Source organism: Adiantum capillus-veneris, chromosome 26 (genome assembly GCF_014529385.1).
Source record: "Adiantum capillus-veneris isolate H3 chromosome 26, ASM1452938v2, whole genome shotgun sequence".
Lineage (NCBI taxonomy): Eukaryota > Viridiplantae > Streptophyta > Polypodiopsida > Polypodiales > Pteridaceae > Adiantum > Adiantum capillus-veneris.
In genome coordinates, this window is record NC_140956.1 from 108,825,483 (window position 1) to 108,848,668 (window position 23,186).

The 23,186-nt window shown below is 44.5% G+C and overlaps 1 protein-coding gene across 1 annotated transcript; it reads right to left on the bottom strand.

Moving 5' to 3' along the window:
- Positions 1-291: 291 nt before the first annotated feature.
- On the bottom strand, positions 292-22,152 carry EMB2453 (Tetratricopeptide repeat (TPR)-like superfamily protein). The gene is made up of 2 exons (XM_086501174.1): positions 21,642-22,152; positions 292-1,596 (listed from the first exon to the last, which is right to left on the bottom strand). The coding sequence occupies exons 1-2, from the start codon at positions 22,014-22,016 to the stop codon at positions 397-399; spliced, it is 1,575 nt and encodes a 524-aa protein (XP_086357300.1). The 5' UTR covers positions 22,017-22,152; the 3' UTR covers positions 292-396.
- Between the last annotated feature and the right edge of the window lie 1,034 nt (positions 22,153-23,186).

Consider the following 23,186-nt stretch of genomic DNA (forward strand, 5'->3'; position numbering starts at 1 on the left):
TGAACACTTTGTAACATAAAATATAAAACCACCAGGCTTGTTTAGTTTTGGTTGGCTTAACAAAAGAGACTACTTTTATACCATTACCTTTTCAATCTCCTCCAAAATGTGGCATTGATTGCAAGGCTATTCAATGAGAACGTAAGGATCTCCACAAAAATAAAAAAGAAGATGACTTTGGAATTTTAGTTAGCTCGAAAATGTAAAGCAATGCTATGGCTTTGCCCTTAGGGCAAGTCAAACATGCTTCATTTTCATGTAGCCTTTTTAGTCTATTCCCAAGATGAGACGTTCTCTGATATAATGCAAGAAGACTGATTATTCTTTTGTACATGTAACAAGGCACATTTTTTAGGCTACTCCAAAGAGAATGTATAATGCAAGAAAAGTTTTCTTTCATACGTGTAACAAAACATCGATACTTGAGTCATCTAAAACACCTTTCTCAGAATCATCGTTGCTCAGTTTATTAGAAACATCGGCTTTTCTGGAACCGCCCTTGCTCGATTTGACAGCTTTCCTAGATTCAGAAGCATTCTTCAATACTCTGGGCTTGGAATTGCGTGTTGAAGCCTCCAATGTGTGCAGTAGAAAGTTCTCATCTGGGGCCATGCCTTCAGCATCCATTCTCTTCAGCAAGGCATCTGCCTTGTCCATCAAACCATGTTGCAAATAACCTTTGTAAAGAATGCGATAGGTCAAGCTTGTCGGGACCACCACGGCATTATCCAAGAGATCTTCCGCGGCATTGAATAGACCATTGCTACTGTATGCTTCCATAATAGCATTCAATGTTGTGATCTCTGGCCTTATTCCAGCATTACACATTACTTCAAGGCATTTTTGCATCTTGTCAAAACACTTGCAGTTTCCATATCCCTTAATTAAGACCTCATAAGTGATGAGTGTAGGGCGGATGCCTAGATCTGACATAGTTGTCAATACCAGCTCCATCTGATCCACACATTTGGCAGCCCCATAATTGTTGATCAGAGCATTGACAGTAGAAAGTTGAGGCTTCAACTTGGCCATTGCCATGTTTTTCAACGCTTCCTCCATTTTATCAATACGGCCAGCCTTCCCATACGCATCTATCATTGTATTGTAAGTGATACAATCCGCCTTTACTTTACATTGCCGCATCCTTCTGAGCAACGGATCCATTGCCTCAAAATCACCTGCCTTTCCATAAGCATCAAGAATGCCATTGAAGGTATAAATATCTGGCTTAAAGCCTGCAACCTCCATCTCTTCGAAGAGTTCTTCCATTTTTTGAGGCTGCTGTGTTTGAGCACAGCCCCTTAATAGGATATTGTATGTGACCAAATTGGGCCTGCAAGTAGTTGTCTTCTTCATTTGCTCGTGATACTCAAAGGCCTTCAACAGGCCCAATTCCTTTCTATTATTATTCCTTATGTGTGCAGTTATGAGTGCGTTAACCACAGACGTATCAGGAGGGCAGCCGTGCTTCTTCATGTCTCTGAAAAGCCCTGATGCAAGGCGAAGCTGACCCTTTTTGCCTAGTATCGAGATGATCTTGGAATAAAAACCATCATCAGGCCGATACCATCGTTGCTGTTGCATCCACCTGAAAACCTGACATTCAAAGAGTTAGCAAACATCAAGATGACCAAAAGAACATAAGAGCATTGTATGATCTCACAAATCTAACAGTTTAACCTCATTTTGCCAAGTTCAGCAACTGAATGTACAATCACTGAGCACCACCAGGAATGAATGGGAAGTTTTAATGCAGTCCACTATCCTAAATTTTTTTAAAAAGTCTGTATGGATGTGTATAGACCTAGGCTCCATTACCAGTGGCATCCCCATCATCAAAGACTGATGAATTCTCAATTTCACTGCAGGTTTAGGGCTCCGCAAATCACATAATTTTTGTCCAAGAAAAACCATACAAAAACACACTTCATAAAAGAAAAAACCCCAATTTAATGCCAAAAAAGAATCAATAATTTTCGCTAGTCCCTTTTAGAAGCTAGCGATGAAGAGTGCCAAAGATAAGGGCATCGTACTCATTGCTTTGGATGAGTCATGAAAACTATGTGCATTTTCTTGATGCTGCTTCAATCGAAGTGCTGTGGAAAGTGTGGTGATACAAGAGCATGGGGGGCTGGGGGAGAGAGAGGAGAGCAGAAAACGCTAGAGAGGAAAGAAAGAAAGAAAAGAGAGACTTTTTAACCTCTATGAGAGGCTAAAATGGGCCTATGAGACAAATCAAAAGTACATGTGTGTATGTCCTCCATCTATTGGTAAAGGACAAAAGATAAAAATAACCACATGATAGTGGAAGAAAACCTCTAAGTCGACTGGTAAAAGGGTGAGAAGGGATCGATGGGGGACTGTGATGCAGGGGAGGGGGAATGGAGCTCTATCACAATGGGCATAGATGCATGTCTATATGCTCACAGTAGTAGCAATCTATCTGAAATGAAATGTTATATTAAACGTCTTCGAAAGGCCAAAATGACCTATGAGACCAAATTGATACAATCTTGGTGGATCTAATACAATGTCTGGGTACAAAAATAAAATGAAGTAAAGTGAAAAAACTAAAATCTGAACTGCTAGATGTGAACTAAGCAGCTAGTTGGAACTGTGTAGGATATGTATGAGTAGTGGGTGAAAGTAGTGACTGGGGGACTGATACAACACAATGTGGGGGTCTGTGTGGGAATATAATGGGTGAGAGCTGATACAAGATGCGCAGGGTGTACAATCCTCAAGAGAGCTAAATCATAGGAGATCCATCATCGGTCGCTGGCGGATCTCATCAATCTCCTCCATTGTCAGTAGTCTGACCGGGCGTCCTGCATGTTGGGCCAAAGTGATCCGAATCCTCTAATACAGCCTCCCTTGAAGCTGTGTAGTCCTCCACATTCGTGGACGTCTGGATGTCCCTAGCTTGGTCGTTCGATCCATCAATGTGCCTCTGGTGTGAGGAGAATGTGAACTTTGCTATGGTAGCTGCTCCTCCGGCTGCCCAGTGTCTGCTCTAAAGAAGTCTGTGATCCATCTCTGATATTGGCTCGCCTCTCCTCACATCAGGCTCTCTCTGTGTCTGTGCAACTCGAGAAAAACAGACCCAGACATCTTTGATCCTCATACCCCATAACTCTAGAGAGTGTTCCAAAGCCCTCTTTGAACAGGTAGTGAAACCGGCATCCTATCTCATAGTAAACTGGGTAGTGGCATGTGTAGTGCAACTGTCTCAGGCTCCATGTGACATAGGGGACATGTCCTAGCCTCTGCTGGTACTCCACTGTATCTACCAGTCTTGATCTGAAGCTGGTGTGAAGATGTGCGTATCTGGCTAAGAGCACATCGTATCCCATGAGATAAGTGGGTGTCCATGTATCTGGGCCTCGTCACAAAACCATCCTCAGTAAGCTGGAGAAGATGCTCTCTATACTACTGTCCGGCTGTATCCAAGTCCTCCTAGTATCTCGCTGAGTCACGTTCTGGAAGATGAGCTTGCTGATCTCGGACTGTGTGAGAGTCAGAGAGGGTGCCTGGAAGGGGGCAATCTGTCCATGCTGAACCCATGTACCTGAAACCAGGATGTCATCTCCCCATATCAGCATGTTGTATCTCCCTGCATAGCTAACTGTCGAGAGGACTCAAGTGCTAGGCTGGCATATCTGTCTCTAGGGAGGTCCCACAAGCAGTATATAAAAGAGACTGATCTTGTAAGCGCCTCAACCACTAGTGGGGGGGCAACTAGCTCTGCTCGAATAATGTCATGTGGTACTGAAGCCTTGGCTCTAATAAGCCAGGAGATCATAGAGACTAGAGGCTTCTCCATGTCTCCCCATCCATCAGTGCGACCCGACCTCCCCTGATGGTCCAATGAAGGCCCCCATATTTGAACTCCATAGAGCAATGCCGAAGCCTCCAGAGTGTCAAAAAGCCAGAGCTTCATCCGAGGCTCCTGAAACTGAATTTGTGAACACATCCTCTCCAATCCACCCAATGCTGCATGTGCTTTGATCAGTCTAGTGTCTACTGCTCTTCTCAATGAAAATGCTGGTCCACTAAAGACCACCCCAAGGTAGGTGTAAGCATCTATATACTCCACTGTCTCATGGCCGTATGTGAATGCGGGTGCTGATCTCCTGGTCCACTACTAAACACCATAACCTTGGTTTTACCAAGGTTGACAGACAAACCATTGTCATGGGCAAACCTATGCAAAGCATCCAAGTGACGTTGCATCCCCTCCGGAGAGTTAAGAGATCAACACAATATCATCAACATATAACAATAGTGGAATCCATGTCTCTGCCACTTGTGCACCTCTATCACCCTCTCTCTCAATATAGTTAGAAACCTCATCTACATACATACTAAATAGAGTAGGAGAGAGCGGGCAGCCCTGCTTCACCCCGATAGTGGAGTAAACTAATGTAGATTGTCACAAGACGCGCACCACGTGCCAGTAGAAAAGAATAGACTGAACAAACTTTTAACACTTGAATAACTACTGATCTGAAAGAGAGAGACGACACACGACATGGTGTCGTGCAACTCCGCTGCCATGAAGAGAAAAAGAGCAGAGAAATGCAAGCTAAGCTTCTTTGACGCCTACACATTTAGTGAGCAGTGATCAGGGCTTGACAACAGGCCAAGCTTAAAGATTAATGTATGCCAGATGCGGCTTAAAAGGGCCAACAGATGCCTCAATGATGCCAAAAATGAGTATGCTTGCAGTGACCACAGATGAGAGATTATGATCTAAAACTGCAGTGCTTGAAGTGCTCTACCGGCCTGTCTTTACGGCTCGTCGATAGGAGCTACGGTGAAGAAGTTATGGCCGTTTAAAGTTTAAGTTGATTGCAGATCCGCGCGGATTGGGCAACTGCAGCTGAGGTGACAGAAATGAAATGAATGCACGGGCCTGAAGTGCTCACTTTGTGGAGAGCGTCGGTCTTTTCAAATCAGTGATCGGAGTTCTGGTTACCAAGATATTAGCCGTTAAAGATTCACCGGGGGTTGGCTTCGTACCAGTCTAGTTTGCTCGATCGGTGTGCCATCTGGGAATTTTGCAGCCTCCGCAGGGTTTGTATGCATTCTATGCAGTTTGAGAGGTCTACAGGGATTTATGGCTCGTCAGACAGAGTTCGGCTTGATCAGGTGATAGGGCTTGAGGCCGATGACAATTACTGGCACTGCTGAGCTGGGTAATTTTGGCATTAGTCGGGATGCTGATATAGGCAGAAAAATTTGCGATGTTATTGTCAGTTTAGGGCTAATGAGAGCCTTGACGAGGATGGCCGACGTGTATGCCTAAAAGTGATGCCATTACAAAAGCACGGATGAGCTCATAGTCCTAAATGACATTTTATGGAGCGTAAAGATTGCGGGGTATGATAATGCTAGACAGTGGCTGCTCGAGAAAGATGCTGTGCTTGGCAATGCCTTGCCAATATGTATGCCAAATATGATGCCCTTCAAATGGCCGCCCAAGGGCCCAATTCAAATGGCCGCCCAAGGGCCCAATAGAAATGGCCGCCCTATAGAATTAACCAATATCAATGGCCACCTAAATAAAAAAATAAAGTGTGAACAAAGGAAATAAGGGAGATGGCGGACAAGGGCTGCGAACAGAGCTGCGCAGGAAGGAAAAGACACGCAGCCGCCTGCACGGGGCTCAGATGCATCCGAGCATGAAACGCGAACTGCTTGGACTGCCAGCGTGCGCCATTCAATGCCATGCTCACATATGCATGTTACAAGACATATAAACATAAAGTCGCCAATGAACACTCCCCACCATCCAGGTCCGGGCCACGAGCTGTTCAACGACTTCCTCATCACTCCTCCCGCAAATAACCTAAAAAGGTCCAGGGCATGAGATATAGAGGCCTTTTACAACCAAATCCCTCCCAGACCGCAGCCTGTGTCATTTGGAGGTGCTGAGAGTAACGATTGCTCAAACTTCTTAATACTCCCCCCTGTAAATAACCATCCAAGTCCGGGCCATGACAATCATTCGATACTCCCTCCGCAAATAACCACAAGGGTCTGGGCCATGAGCATCCTTTCTCGCTACTCCAACCGGGAGTAGAAATCACCAATCATTGAAACCAGTATTAAAACCAGAGTCCCACAATTCAAATCGCACCAAGACAGGTTTATAACAGATATCATCCATTTCAAACAATACTTTCTCAAACAAAGTTCAAAAGTATCTAGCTATAAAACAACCGAACTTTGAGGACGACTGGCTTGCCCTTCTGCATCATGGTGATGGTTCAACTACTAAACTGGAGAGTCCATCAAGGCATGCCCAAGAGAACGTGCAATTACCGAACTTCATAATGTGGAAATCGGTTTTTCCATGATAATCTTGGATAGTCACTGGAAGAGCACCAATGATCGGTACCACTTTCTGAGTTTGCCCTATGGCTAGCTCAGCTTGAATTCCTTCGCCCTCTGCATCATAATCAAAGTCCATATGCTTCAGTAATTCTGGATGGATGAAGTTCTCTGTAGCTCTTGGGTCGAAGAAAATTAGGGCTTTCAAACCGTTGACTTTGCCATATGCTTGACACAATTCATTTGTACTTTCAAGGCGTATGCCATAGATGTCAGGTACTAATCCAATGGCCGGTTTAGCTCGTTTGGCAAGACATCTCCTTTCCAGGTGTCAGGCTTCTCTCCCGGTATGGACTCTCTCATCACGCACGAGTGCCTTGATGTTTTGTTCACTGTTCAACGAGTGTCCTTCCGTAGAAAATTTGTAGCCTCTCCTCTTTCAGGATGTGATATGCTTTTGGGCATTCGATGGTTTTGTAGCATAACCCTCTCATTGATTGGGCGGAAAATACATTCACTTTCAATGCCAAAAGTGACTCTCTCATTGTCATTCGTGGAAAGCAAGTTGTTCATTCTTCATCTCTCATTTCTAATGTGCAGGCAAAGATTGAAAAGAATCCGGAGAAGGAGACTCTCTCAGTCTCTTCTTTTCCAAAGCATGACACACATGATTTGCATGATCAAGATGTGATTATTCACGAGCATGATGATTTGCAAGAGGAAACTGTGATTGTTCACAAGGATGATGGTTTAGTTGATACTTTGTCTAGTGAAGCTAACCTCATTGCAGATACGATAGATCACAAAGAACCGATCTTGGCTCTCGATTCGAGTTCCAAAGAACCCCCACAGGAAGTATTATGTGTTCGAATGATTAGTCAGCACGCATTGTTCGAGCGTTTCATTCCTGATGTTTTCTTGTATTTTAGTCACCGTCCTTATGTGATCCCTTTTCACAGGCATGACATATTGCACGATGAGCACAATTCACTCATGAATGAGCACGGATGTATGCAGATTACTCATGGGAAGATGACATGTTTGCATCCAAGGAATTCACATTCTATGTCTCTTCCTTGGCATGACACACTATCTGAAAGAGCACAAGAAGGATTGAGCATCAAGCATTGGCATTTCCATTGTGATTTGCCACAGTTGATTGATTGAATCAAAAAGTCAAGATTCGACCCCATTGTTTGCGTGTGTTTGATGAACGGTTTGGCACTCCGTCACTTTGTTCATCTGCATTGCATGAACAGTTTTTTCGAAGGAATAGTATTTTTCCAGTCACTTTACATGGAATGGGCATGTTCATGTTTTTGCGTCGGAATTGATTTCACGAATTTTCATCCTCTGAGATTCTTGAAGAAGATAGACGCATGACTATGGACAAAGATGAAGCGTTGAAGGAGCCACAGATGACTCTGTGTCACTTTCGGCGCGGCCCAAAGAAGCAAGCGTTGCAGACCTTTATGAAGTTCAAGTATCGCATGACCCACGCATCAAAGTCGGCCGGCGAAGAGTCCTTTCCAGGATTGCCGACGCGGTTGGCGATCTCCCTTGACGCCATACAGTTTGGTACCAGTACCTCACTTTGAAAATGAGGGGATGTCACGTGCACATCTAACCCTATGTGTACATGGACAAGATACTTCATGGCAAGGATTTTAGTTAGCTTCGGAAGTGATTTGGCATTTTTGAGAGTCTGTTCGCAGACCGTGCATGTCCAAACACTTAGAGTAGATGCATATCCTCAGGTTGCACACAGCATGACCATCAATGTCACGTGACACATCCAACCCTATGTGTCCATGGACAAGCTACAACATGATCAGGGTTCAATCAAGTCAGTCTAGAATAGGAAGTAATCTGGAACTTTTGTGAGTCTAGTCGTAGACCGTGCATGCCCTGACACTTAGTGTAGATGCATATCCTCTGGTTGCACACAACATGATCATAAGCATTCCCATCAGAATCCATCAGAATCCTTCAGGGGAATTTTACAGTGATTTTAGCCTATTTTACCTATTTTTGGCATTTTTCACTTATTAATTTAAGTGACTTCCCAACAAAAGTAGGTAGGGCAATTTTGCTAAGTTTGTATATAAGCAAACCCAAGTTAGCACTAAATGGCAAAAGAGGCAGCACGAGCTTCCCGCTCAACAGGCACCTTCTCAGCAAGAACCATCAAGATCACCATAGCCTTGGTGTTTTCCCTCTCATTGCCCTAGCGTTTTTGGTCTTCATCACCACCTCCCCCAAGCTGGCGTTTTTCAGCTTTGCAGTCACCGCCACATGCCCAGATCCCTAGCCTTTTTACTAACGCTTTCAAGAGCTACCAGCGTTTTCTATTTCCAGCCCATTTTGCAGCCGGTAGACAGCGTTTTCAGCATGCATGAACAGCAGCAGATTCAGTCCTAGAGACTTGTAGAGTATCGTCATTTTCAGCCTTCCAAAACGCAGCCAAATCAGCATTTTCAGGAGTCCCGAAATCAGTCCCAGATTTTCAGCCATAGCGTTTTTATGGACAACAGATAGAAGACCGCAGATTTCAGCCCTTAAGTTAGGTGCAGCGGAATGAATGTTAAATTTTCTCAAGATTAGTGATCTTTATTGCTCAAGGTTCCTTTTAGTTCTTAGGGAAAGAGAGAGCTTTCCGTCTTATGGAGAGTGCTATGATCACGAACAAAGTGAGTGGATATTGTGCGTGCAAGTGAATGAGACTGAGAGAAGGAGAGAGAAGAGATACGACACCGAGACGTTGTAAAACCCTCCTCCGAAGGCCCCACTCTCGTCGGCGAGAGTGGTCTACTTGATTGCACAAGGGGTGTACAATGCGTATGCAACGGACTGATGCAATGGGACCATGCCGATAACGACGATGATGACGACGACGACTTGATGGCTGAAATCTGAGATCTTCTAATCGCTGAATTCTGGGACTGTTTCGGTGGCTGAAAATGACTGTTTTGGCTGCGTTTTTATGGCTGAAAATGGGGGAAACATCTGCAACCGTCTAGGGGCTGATCTGCTACTGTGTCATAGGCTGAAAATTGCGAGAATCCAACTGCTGAATTCTGCGTTTTTGCTGCTGCTGAGCTGGCGTTTTTGACAAGGCTGAAAAAACGCTGAATCTACAAGTGATGCTGGCGTTTTTGTCAAGGCTGAAAAACGCTGGCTGGGATGTATCTGCTGAGGTTGGAAAACGCCAGGCAAGAGGACTTGTAGGCGATGGCTTGCTGGGAGGAAACGCCAAAGGGAAGGAGTGGATGGCGAGGGTCTACTGCTGAGAAGTTGCCTGTTGAGCGGGAAGCTCCTGTTGCCTCTTTTGCCAGAAAGTAACTTAGCAAAATTGCCCTACCTACTTTTGTTGGAAAGTCACTTAAAAATAATAAGTGAAAATCCCAATAAATAGGAAAATAGGCTAAATGCACTGAAAAATTCTCCTAACTGATGCTAATGGATTCCGATGATCATGCTGTGTGCAACCGGAGGATATGCATCTATGCTAAGTGACTGAGCATGCACGGTCTACGAACAGACTCACAAAAGTGCCAGATCACTGCTAATCTAGACTGACTTAACTGACGGGAACCCTACAGAGGTGTAGCTTGTCCACGGACACATAGGGTTGGGATGTGTCACGTGACACCTTAAGTCGTCGTCGTCACCGACATAGTCCCCAAGTTGCATCAGTCCATTGCATCGTCATTGTACCACTTTGTGCAATCATAAGTAGACCACTCTCGTCGACGAGAGTGGGGCCTTCGGAGGAGGGTTTTACAACGTCTCTGGTGTCGTATCTCTCTTCTCTCTCTATCTCTCAATCTCATACATCTGCACGCACAGTGCCCATTCACTTTGTTTGTGATCATAGCATTCTCTCATTAAGAACGGAAGGCTCTCCCTTCCATAAGAACTAAAAGGAACCTTGAGCACAGTTCGGAGCACTCATCTTGAGCAAACCGCAAACAATCATTCCGCTGCACCTAACATTGGTATCAGAGCTTTGGCAGTGTTATGTACCACTCAAGGAAAGAACCACAAGAACCACATAAATTTTTTTGCTTGTTGCGGTCGCACGAACCTAAGTTCGCTTGGGCGTGTCGATTCCTAATCGTGTTTTTTTGAAGAGTGACAGGAATCACAAGAAAGAAGGGCTTGTCCAACCTCCCCTTGTGTCTCTTTTCACTCATTGAGAGCAGACCGTGCAGATAGCGGCCGGCCAATCGACGTGAGGTGGGCAAAAGCAACCTTGGTGTGAGCGCAAGGCCGCCAAGGGGTGCGCGCCCGCGGAAAAGAGTAGAACTCGAGTGAAGAGAAGATCCTTCTCAAACGCAATTTGCAAGCGAAAGAAAACCTCAAGAACCTCAAGACCCGCAAGAACCCAAGTTCCTCGTGAACTTAAGAACCCAAGACCACGAGAATTTACAAGAACCCACGACTTCAGAATGGTCATCACTCGAAGCGGAATGGATACTTCGCTTGGAGGTGATGAGCATGAGAGAGACGAAGAAGAATTTTCCTCACCAGGAGCTTTTTCTGACCCTCCCCCTTCACCATCTACGACAAGGATTGCACTAACTCCTATGGAGGCTTTCGACAAGAGGATGAAGGACAGGAAGTTAGAAAGCGAAGAAAGAATCGCAGCCATCGAGCGTCAGTACCAAGAAAGAATGGCAACCATAGCCCGTGAGAGCGAGCAAGCACGCTTGGAAGCCAAAGCAAGAGAAGCAGAATTTGATTGAGAGAACAAAGCAAGACAAGCAGAATTTGATCGTGAGAACAAAGCCCTCAAAGAACAGAGCGACCGACACAACAAAGAGTTCTGGCGACTCTTTTCTCAAGTTCAGGCAAAGATGCAAGAGATTTGGGGAAAGGAGACTCTTAGTCTCTTCTTCTCCAAAGCATGACTGTCACAAATGCGGGCACCACGTGCCAATAGAAAAGAACAGACTGAACAGACTTTTAGTACTTCAATAACAACTGTTCAATAACAACTGAACTGAGAGAGAGAGAGAGAGAGAGAGAGAGAGAGAGAGAGAGACGACACGCGACACGGAGTGGCGAAATTCCACCCCAAAGAGTATTGGCCCCAAACCTTGGAGCCCCTTTCGGTATTTCTTTATATTACTGCTGATTCGCAAAGTACAACAGTCGGGGAGCACCTCCTCTGCAATCTTTGCGCTGAAGAGTGCCAGAGAGGGCCCCCAAGGCTCATATTTAAAGGCCCAAAGCCTAAAAGCATCAAATATGAAAAGCTGACTCCAAAAAATCACTTTCCTAAAATTTCGGAATTTCCCTAAAAATCCGCCGCGAATTCCGGGACGTCCGTACAAGTGCCACATCATCATATTTTGATGTGCAAAGTCTTTTGAGTGTGTTCTGCTTTATTTTTAATGCCTTTATGTCACTTGGGGCCCCATCGGACGGGGTCCCCATAAGTTGGTAGGACTTCTTTTGTTGCTTGTTCTTCTTAGGGTTTCTAGAATTAGGGTTTGCAGCAATTAGGGTTTCTGGCAGAAATTAGGGTTTGCAGGTTTTAGAGTTAGGGTTTCCAGAATTAGGGTTTCAACAGTTAGGGTTTTTGGCAGAAATTAGGGTTTGCAGGTTTTAGGGTTAGGGTTTCCAGAATTAGGGTTTCAGCAGTTAGGGTTTCTGGCAGAAATTAGGGTTTAGGCCCCTCGGCCGACATCTGCAAGTTGGCTCCCTTCTTCAGGGCTTTGACACGTCAACAATTTGTTACATCTCCCCTTCTTGAAAGAGAGTAATCGTCCGCGATTACAGCATATCTGCAAAACGACTCAAGTTAGCTCAAAAATTTCCGAGGGTCATTCCGAGGGTCATTCCGAGGGACATTCCGAGGGACAATCAATTTGCTCTTTTTATTAAGGAGTTAGCTTCTCCTTTCTGCTCTTTTGATCAAGGAGTTAGCTTCTCCTTTCCGCTCTTTTGATCAAGGAGTTAGCTTCTCCTTCGGCTGTTTTGATCAAGGAGTTAGCTTCTCCTTTCGTCCAGATTGGAACTCTTGATATTCCGGCGTAGTAAAATTAGCCATCACACCCAGACCGTATTGATCTTCCACGGGTGTCTTGATGCACTAAAATTACATACCCAGGCAATCTCATCCAATTAGGAATATTCAGTAATTGACACATCACAATGCAACACAAATGCTCACATATGCATGTTACAAGACACAACAAACAGCGCCGCTGAGCACTCCTCCGAGACAAACGGTCTGCGGTATGAAGCTACTCAACGACTACCTCGTCACTCCCCCCGCAAATAACCTAAGAAGGTCCGGGCCATGAGCTCAGAGGACTGTACAACCAAACGCTCCCCAGACCGCAGTCTGCGTCGCTCGGAGGTTCAAGCATACAACGAAACGCTCCCCAGGCATCGGCCTGCGTCGTTCCGAGGTTCAAACAATACCAAAACACTATTTCTCACTTCTCCACCCGGGAGTAATATCACCAGTCATTGAAACCAGTATCAAACCAGAGTCAAACAATTCAAATCGGCACCAAAACAAGTTCAAAACAGATATCATCCATTTCAAACAAATTCCAAACAAGATCACCAAACAAGATCAAACAGAACTTAAACTTAAAAAGCAATCTCGACATCAATTGAGCTCGAAAAGTCGACCGACTTTCCATCTTGAAACCTGCACCAAAAATTAGGGTTAGGTTCCTTCCATGAGGTCGTAGCCGAGCACAACATGGTCCATCAGCTCTTGGACAGACAGTGTTTCTTTGGCGGCGATGGTAGTCCCAAGAGATAGCAATCACACTGAACCTCCAAGGTCATCTGCTCGTGAAGAGACATCTACTGGGAGATGTCGAGAAACTTCAAGTTATAATCTGCTAGGGTTTCCATGGCAAGCATTTCACGATACCCCACTCTGCTAGAAGTTGCATTCCGAAGGAAGATGTCAGAAACCATATAACTTCGGGAAAATATTTCTTGAAAGCTTGCCAAGTACTTGGAGTATGCTGCTTGGTAGCTGTAGACATCAACATCTGCATGACACTACTTCTGAGAAAAAAAACAGTGACTTGAAACAAATCTGGATCCTTCTCTTGCAAGTGATCTTAATTGGCTTATGCCCTGTAAGACACTGCGGTGAAGACGGGAGCGCGCCCGATGCACGATGAAGTAAGGGTGGGAGTGGCTAATAAGTCCGGGTTGGAGGGCGCAGATATCCTCGAATAAAGCTCTGTCTGCTCTTTAATCCGGGTTGGAGGGCGAAGATATCCTCAGTCCGGGTTGGAGGGCGCAGATATCCTCGAATAAAGCTCTGTTTGCTCTTTAATCCGGGTTGGAGGGCGAAGATATCCTCAGTCCGGGTTGGAGGGCGCAGATATCCTCGAATAAAGCTTTGTCTGCTCTTTAATCCGGGTTGGAGGGCGAAGATATCCTCAGTCCGGGTTGGAGGGCGCAGATATCCTCGAATAAAGCTCTGTCTGCTCTTTAATCCGGGTTGGAGGGCGAAGATATCCTCAGTCCGGGTTGGAGGGCGAAGATATCCTCAGTCCGGGTTGGAGGGCGCAGATATCCTCGAATAAAGCTCTGTCTGCTCTTTAATCCGGGTTGGAGGGCGAAGATATCCTCGAATAAAGCTCTGTCTGCTCTTTTGTAGGACCGGTATGCTTTCAGAAAAGCACACGCCTGATGCTCTGATACCACTGTCACAAATGCGGGCACCACGTGCCAATAGAAAAGAACAGACTGAACAGACTTTTAGCACTTCAATAACAACTGTTCAATAACAACTGAGAGAGAGAGAGAGAGAGAGAGAGAGAGAGAGAGAGAGAGAGAGACGACACGCGACACGGAATGACGTTGAAATTCAACAGACGTGTACTCCCCCCCATTGTCAGATCTCAAACATTTAAGCTTACTACCCTTTTGCGTGATCACAAAAGCATGAAACCTCTTAAATGCATTAAATGTCTCACTCTTATTCTTTAACAAATATGCCCAGCCTTTCCTAGTGCAATCATCAATGAATGTAACAAAGTATGATGCACCGCCAAAAGACTTAACAGGCATTGAACATACATCGGAGTGAATTAAATCAAGAGCATTAGCTTTGCGCGAGACACTAGAATAATAAGAAGACTTCTTTTGTTTACCATATAAACAGTCGTTACAAAAATCTAACTTGGTGCCCTTTACATCAACCCTCTTCAAAGAGGAGAGCACATCAAGTCCCTTCTGGCTCATATGGCCAAGTCTTTTGTGCCACAACTCCAACTGAGAAGCAACTTCAGCCACTGCAAGAAACTTACCAGGCAAAGCTTTGCCATGTAAATAGTACAATGTACCACTCTTGCATCCCTTGACAATGAGCATTGATCCCTTAAGCAACTTCCATGAACCCCCAGCAAAAATGGTTGTATAACCCCGTGCATCCATCTGGCCAACAAACAATAGACTCTTCTTGATGCCTGGTACATACCTTACATCTTTAAGCATAAACTCTTGGCCATTGTTTAATGCCAAGCGCACAGTGCCCATTCCTTCAATGTCACAAGCATGGTTATCCCCAAGGTAAACCTTGCCATACTTGCCTGCATGATAAGAAGCAAAACACTCCACAGATGGAGTCACATGAAATGAGGCACCCGAGTCTACTATCCAAGACTGTGTAAGGCCATCATTTGCACTTAGCAATGCATCAATGACATCTCTACGTGAGATAAGTATGTCTTCTGCATTTGCTACAACAAAATCTGAGAGGCATGAAGCTGCAACCAAGATCTCCTCACTGTCGGATAACTCTGTGATAACCACACTAGAGGATACATTGACAGTCTCCGAATCCTTGGAGGAGGTACCTTTTGATTTTTCCCCTTTCTTATCCCCTGTCTTATTCTTCTCCTGTGATTCCTTCTTTCTTTCTTGCTCTTTATTGAAATACCTGCAATCTGGCTTCTTATGGCCTTTTCTACCACACTGGTAACAAGTCACATCCTTATCCCTAGACTTGCTTTTGCTCCTGTTTTGAGTCTTGGTACCTGTATTTTGCTTCTGACTTCTGCCTCTCGCATTGTAAGCAGAACTGTCACCTTCCCCACCACTAGACTTGCGTCTAATTTCCTCATTTAAGATGGAGCCTCGCACTCCATCATATGTGAGGTTGGGGCTATTACTCAAAGAAACCACAAGCGTTTCCCAAGAGTCTGGCAAAGTCATCAACAAAAATATGGCTTTCAACTTGTCATCAAAAGGTTGAAGCCCAGTATCCTGTAGCTGACTCATAACACTGGTGAAAGCACTTAAGTGCTCAGAAGCCGACTTGGCTTCGTCAAGCATCATGTTCACCAGTTTGCGCATCGAATGCACCTGATTCACAGGGGTGGCATTCTCATAAGTGGCCTTCAACTTATGCCAAATTGCATGTGCAGTGTCCAAGCCCTTTATGTCCACCAGAATGTCATCGGTCACAGCCATTTTGATATAGGCCTTTGCCCTCTTGTTGAGCTTGGCCCAATCCTCATCCGGCATATCCTCAGGCTTTACAGCCAAAAGGGCGTCCTCACAATCCTTGAGGAAGAAAATCCCCTGCATCCTGTCCTGCCATAGGTCGAAACCTGTACCGTCAAATCGCTTGATTTCCATCAAGCTCTTGGCATCAGACGACGAGGAAGTAGAGGCCATTTACACGGATAAAAATGCAACAGAAAGTGTCTACACAAAATCTGAAAATTTCCAGTGATCACAATGTACCGCACGTTGCATACAATGTGCTGAAAATTTCAGCAATTAACAAGTATCCCCAATGCGTACTTGCATAAACCCACAAAAGGCGTACATAAACCTCAATTTGTGTACATAAAAACAGTCCAATTCTGAATTTTCTGCAAATTTACTGTTTTGGCACATCAATTTGCATCAAATGGACCTGTTTTGAGTGGGAAAAGCAAGGGGCATTCACGGGAATCGATTTAGAACACCTGCGTTTTGCTGTTTTGACCTGTAATTTTCTGGTTTTTACCTGTTTTGACCTAATTTCAGCCTGTTTTAGGCTGTTTAGGAAACCCTAATCACCCTAGGTGACACCGGAAGCAAGGAGCTTCGCGATGAAAGCGAAAATTTGACGCGAGAGAAGCCTTTCGCCTGCTGTCCAGCCTCCTGCACAAAGCTTCTTCAACCCTAATCTGGCTCTGATACCAGTTGATGAGCGCGCGGCGGTGTGTGCAAGTGATAGAGCACGCGAAGATGTGAAGTGTGTGCGCAGAGAGGGGTGGCGAAAGCCAACAGGAGAGGAAGCGCTAGCAGAACGGAGAGGAAGAGAGAGAGCTCACGTTTTTGGGAAAAACTCAATAAGTGAGTTTTGGGTTTTCCCACTTTTATTATAAGTGACCTTTAAAAATTTGTCCAGGTTCAATATGAACCTGGACAAATATGAACCTGGACAAAGTATAAAAATGTACAAAAAGAGGTTATTTAGGCCTTTAACCCAACAAGAATCGCAACCATTGAGCGTAAGTACCAAGAAAGAATGGCAGCCATAGCGCGTGAGAGCGAGCAAGCATGCCTGGAAGCCAAAGCAAGAGAAGCAGAATTTGATCGTGAGAACAAAGCTCTCAAAGTACAGAGCGACCGACACAACAAAGAGTTCTGGCGACTCTTTTCTCAAGTTCAGGCACAAATGCAAGAGATTTGGGGAAAGGAGACTCTCTCAGTCTCTTCTTCTCCAAAGCATGACACACAAGATTTGCATGATTATGAGAAGCATGATGATTTGATTGACAATGATTTGGATGATAATGACAAGCATGATGAGTTGCATGATCAAGATGTGATTTCTCACAAGCATGATGATTTGCATGATCAAGATGTGATTTCTCACAAGCATGATGAATTGCATGAAAAGGATGTGATTGTTCACAAGAAGGATGATGTGTTAGTTGATGCATTTTCTAGGGAAGCTAACCTCGTTGTAGATTTGATCAATCACGAAGAACCGATCTTGGCTTTCGAGTCGAGGTCGAAAGAAACCCCACAGGACGATTCGATCATTCAGGAAGAACCGATCTTGGCTCTCGAGCCTAGGTCCAAAGAGCCCTCACAAGAAGTATTATGTGTTCGCATGATTGATACGCACGCATTGTTTGAGTGTTTCATTCATGATCGTTTCCTGTATTTTAATCAGCGTCTTTATGTTATCCCTTTTATTAGGCATGACATATTGTACGTTGAGCACGTTTCTCTCATGGATGAGCACGAATATATGCGGATTTTTCATGAAAAGCTGAAAAGTATTTATGTAAGCAAGTCACATTCCATGTCTTTTCCTTGGCATGACACAGTTTCCGGACGAGCACATGAAAGTATGAGCACCAAGCGTGGGCGTTTCCATTGTGTTTTGCCACACTTGATTGCTCTAGATCATAAGAGAAAGATTCGATCTCATTGTTTGCATGTGTTTAATGAACGGGTTGTCACTCCGTCTATTTGTTCATCTACATTGCATGGACAGTCTTTGAGGAAGACAAGATTTTTTCCACTTACTTTACATGGAATGGGTATATTCATGGTTTTGTGTTGGAAATGGTTTCAGGAAGTTTCAGCCATGGAGATTCTTGAAGAAGAAAGAAACATGACTCTAGAGGAAGTTGAAGCATCAAAGGAGCCACAGAAGACTTTGTGTCGCTTTCGGCGCGGCCCAAAGAAGCAAGCGTTGCAGACCTTTATGAAGTTCAAGTACCGCACGAACCACACATCAGAGTGGGCTGGCGAAGAGTCCCTGCAAGGATTCCGGATGTTTTTGGCGATCTCCCTCGACGCCATACAGTTTGGTACCAGTACCTCACTTTGAAAAGGAGGGGATGTCACGTGACACATCCAACCCTATGTGTCCGTGGACAAGCTACAGCATGATCAGGGTTTAGTCAAGTCAGTCTAGAATAGGAAGTGATTTGGCACTGTTGTGAGTCTATTTGTAGACCGTGCATACCCAGACACTTAGTGTAGATGCATATCCTCTGGTTGCACACAACATGATCATAAGCATTCCCATCAGAATCCATCAGAATCCTTCAGGGGAATTTTGCAGTGATTTTAGCCTATTTTACCTATTTTTGGCATTTTTCACTTATTAATTTAAGTGACTTCCCAACAAAAGTAGGTAGGGCAATTTTGCTAAGTTTGTATATAAGCAAACCCAAGTTAGCACTAAATGGCAGAAGAGGCAGCAGGAGCTCCCCGCTCAACAGGCACCTTCTCAGCAAGAACCATCAAGATCACCATAGCCTTGGTGTTTTCCCTCTCATTGCCCTAGCGTTTTTGGTCTTCATCACCACCTCCCCCAACCTGGCGTTTTTCAACTTTGCAGTCATCGCCACATGCCCAGATCCCTAGCGTTTTTACTAACGCTTTCAAGAGCTGCCAGCGTTTTCTATTTCCAGCCCATTCTGCAGCCGGTAGACAGCGTTTTCAGCATGCATGAACAGCAGCAGATTCAGCCCTAGAGCCTTGCAGAATATCGTCATTTTCAGCCTTCGAAAACGCAGCCAAAACAGCGTTTTCCGCAGTCCCGAAATCAGTCCCAGATTTTCAGCCGTAGCGTTTTTATGGACAGCAGATAGAAGACCGCAGATTTCAGCCCTTAAGTCGTCGTCGTCATCCCCGTCGTCGTCACCGGCATAGTCCCAAGTTGCATCAGTCCATTGCATCGTCATTGTACCACTTTGTGCAATCATAAGTAGACCACTCTCGCTGATGAGAGTGGGGCCTTCAGAGGAGGGTTTTACAACGTCTCTGGTGTCATATCTCTCTTCTCTCTCTAACTCTCAGTCTCATACATCTGCACGCACAGTGCCCATTCACTTTGTTTGTGATCATAGCATTCTCTCACTAAGAACGGAAGGCTCTCCCTTCCATAAGAACTAAAAGGAACCTTGAGCACAGTTCGGAGCACTCATCTTGAGCAAACCGCAAACAATCATTCCGCTGCACCTAACAATCAGATTTCTATCAGAACCCGTCAAGAGCATTTTTACAGTGCAAAGACCTAATTTCCCTATTTTTGACATTTTTCACTTATTATTTTTAAGTGACTTTTGTTGGGAAACTGGGTAGGACAATTTGACAAGGAAGTATATAAGAAATCCTAGCGCTAGCACTTCCTGGCAAAAGAGGCAGCAGGGACTTGACATCCACACTGCACCTTCTCAAGCAAGACTCCCCCCCATCAACAAACCTAGCGTTTTCATCTACAGCAAAAGCCTTGGCGTTTGGCATTGCAGATCAGCCCCGGCAATAGCAGGACCAGCAGAAGCCTAGCGTTTTTGCAAGAGACCCCCAATTCAGCCTGGCCTTTTTGGAGCAGCATAGCAGACCATCGTTTTGCAGTTCCATAGCGACAGAACGAAGAATAGCACCAGCGTTTTCAGTTTTCAGCATCAAGACTTCGCACCGCAAGTCCCAAACCTCACAGATCTCACCTTCCCGCAGCAGATCCTCGCCGCACGATCAAATCCATTGAAGTTTGCAGAATCAGACCGGAAAACGCAGATTTCAGCATTTCGTTTTCAGCGCGTCGTCGTTGCATCGTCGCCATCGACATCGTCACCGACATAGAGTCAGAATTCAGCAGATAAAGATTTGCAGATTTCAGCCATTAGCATTTTCAGATTTCAGCCCGTCTCGTCGTCGTCGGCAAGTCCAAGCATTGTAGAGATTTGTACAATCAATACTAGACCGCTCTCGCCATAGAGAGTGGGGCCTTCGGTGGAGGGTTTGACAATATTCTGGTGTCGTACTCTTCTCTCTCTATCTCTCACTTTCAGTACCTTCATTCACAGTGTTCACCACTTTGTTTGTGTCCATTGCACTCTCTCACTAAAGGAACGGAAGGCTCTCCCTTCCGTAAGTAAAAGGAACCCTTGAGCATCGTTCGGAGCACTCATCTTGAGCAAAGTTCAACATTCACTTCCGCTGCACCTTACACCATAGCATGCTCCCCTCCTAGAAGAGAGTGCTTCTTTTCTACTTTCGGCCTTGCTTTGGTTGTCATGGCCAACTTCAGAGGTTATCGGATAGTCTTCTGCCATAGTTTACTTAATTAAAGAATCGGTTGGCTCTTCATATATTGAGTGAGCATAGGCTTGATTTCATGAAAACTTCATCAACCTCTTCATCCAAGTCTCAATTGCAACTGGCGGTGTAGATTTGTAGTCTGTTGATCCTCCTCAAGAGAGACGTCAAGAAGATCCTCAGACTCGTCCTCGGTAGAGGGGTTATTGGTGCAATCATGATTCCCACTCGAATCTTCCCCTTGTAGAACCGTGTCATGAAATAGCTGTCATTCCTGCTTGAAGTCTCCACAATGTATTATGCAATCCTCCTAAGAAGAAGAATCGATTGAAGCTGTGATACCACTCTAACCGGCTTAGCACTAACAAGACGGTAAATCCTTAACAAAACACACAAATAAAACAGGACACGAAGCATTTGAGTTCTGCAGTACTTCTATTTCTATTGAAGAATACACAGTACAACTGCCAGGGAGTTTCTTTGCATCCATGTAACCGTACACTGATTTAACCAAAGTGGCCCCGGGCCCCTAGGCCTTCTTTTATAGGCTCCAAAAGCCTATAAAAATAGGGTGCTGATGAAAAGCATTCTGGCTCCAAAAGCATGACCATAAATTGCGTTGCCATACTGCCTCGTGGCAGCCTGCAAAACGCGGCGCGAATTATGGAGGTGCCACATCAGCATTGTATGACAGCTACATTATCATAAACTGCGGTCTCTCTCATCCGGCCGGTGGATTATGTGTCACGTCATCACATTTGTGACAAGCACACTTCAAACCTGAGGTATAATGGCAATATGGCTAACTTATAGGCACTTGGCCTCACCAAAAAGCAACTGAAAAATCACTTCCTACAAACAGCACACAAAAGCTTCTGCTTTCAACAACTTCTCCCAAAAGCTGAAAATTAACTGAAATTCAAGCTTTATCCGCAGAGCGTGCACGATCTACGAATGAATGTTCGATACCTTTACCAAATGATGAAATTGGCTGCATGTTAAGAGTTGCTAAAGGAGGTGAAAAGCTCTTGCGAAGTTTAAATTGCACGGGAGTGGTGAAGTTGCTCGTAAATTCAAAATGACCATAATCAGCAGAAACTTATCAAATTCAAGAGACACATTGTCAATAGCAAATAAATTTGCATAATTAACAATGCCATTAGCACAGGCATAAAGGCAGAACTTCCCTGTTGCTTGAGGTCCATTCTTACTCTGCTACAGAATGTCTAAAGAGCATAGACAGTGCAAAATACCTCAAGGATGGCAAGCCACTTGTCTCTCTTTCCGAGCTCTTCGAAGAGAGAAAACCAGTCAGGGACCTTCATGGACTTGCTGTGGTAATCCAGAGCAGCATAACGGTTGGTATCTTCGAGGGTGAGGACAGAGAACACAGCCTGAACGTGGTCTATGGGGGGACGGCCCGCAAGCAGCTGGTCCTTGGGGATATTGCGGCTTCTGCCACACCGCACCACCAGCACCATTGCACCCCTCTTCTGCTCACGCACGCCATAGCCGTGCCGTCTCCCTTGCAGTTTGATGCGACACCTGTGAAAGCCGCTCTGCCAAAAAGACGAGAGAGGCCTCACTTCCGTGCTCGCACTCCTTGACGAGCTTCGAATCGAATGCATCGCTATCTCAAGCTCAATCAACCTGCATGCTTGCTATCTATGCGAACCAAGGGTGATCCAAATCATTCATGAGTATGGTTTGAAGTTTAGCATGCCCTTCGTTCTTCGCTCGTGGTTTGCTGCTCTTAAGTAGCAGTATGATCCAGTTTTGGTACCCTTCTCCTAAGGTGAATATGTATAAATATTCTTTATGCATCCAATTTAAAAAGGTGACAATAATATGCATAAATGCTTCATTATGAAACTAAAATTATGAATAATTTTAAGTGGTAATAAGATTTTCCATTTTTTATTATATTATCTTAAATCATTCAATCATTGATAATCTAACATCAATTTTGTGTGATTGCATAGAAAATTGAATCAACATAATAATTATACCACGCGATCTACATGTTGGTGTGGATTAAAAGAGTGTACTATTAATGCCATTGAAATTCTTTAACTTTAACTCTCACTCACACGCAGGCATGTGCACAATTCTACTCATTTATATATACATAAAGTGTATGATCCATCTTAGAAATGGAAAGAGGGGATTGAAAAGAGAGAGAGACAGAGATTGTGTTAGCATTTGCAAAAAAGGCATGTTGGCCTGTGAATCAAACAGCATAAACTAAGAAGATTACACCGGGCGGGGGGGGAGAGAGAGAGAGAGAGAGAGAGAGAGAGAGAGAGAGCCAAGGAGGGAGAGTAAATGAAAAACAATAATCCAATTCCATTATTATGAGTGGTCTCTTACAATAGAAGTTTTTTAAAGCAACTAAATCTAAACTGACAAAGAAGTTGCAACATCAAAATGACAATCTTTGAATTGTTGCATTTGGCACCCGCAGAATCCATGGGCCCATGCAACGAACACTTCAACCCAAATGACAACACCCTTTGTGGAAGGTGTACAAAACAATACGAGAGATACCCATGTAAGAATATGTTGCATTGGCAGGCAAGCAATTGTCGAGTCGTGAATCCATATGCAAGTTGAACATGCATTAAGATTCAATTTCGCACGAATATGGAAGTATTTATTGAGGCCTCCAAAATATTCATGCTCTTTCATCAAAATATTATCACGATAATAGTGATTCTTACAATCCAACAGGTTAAGAATAATAAATTTAACATCAAAACAAAATATAAAAAGGAAACTATGCTTCATTGATATTACTT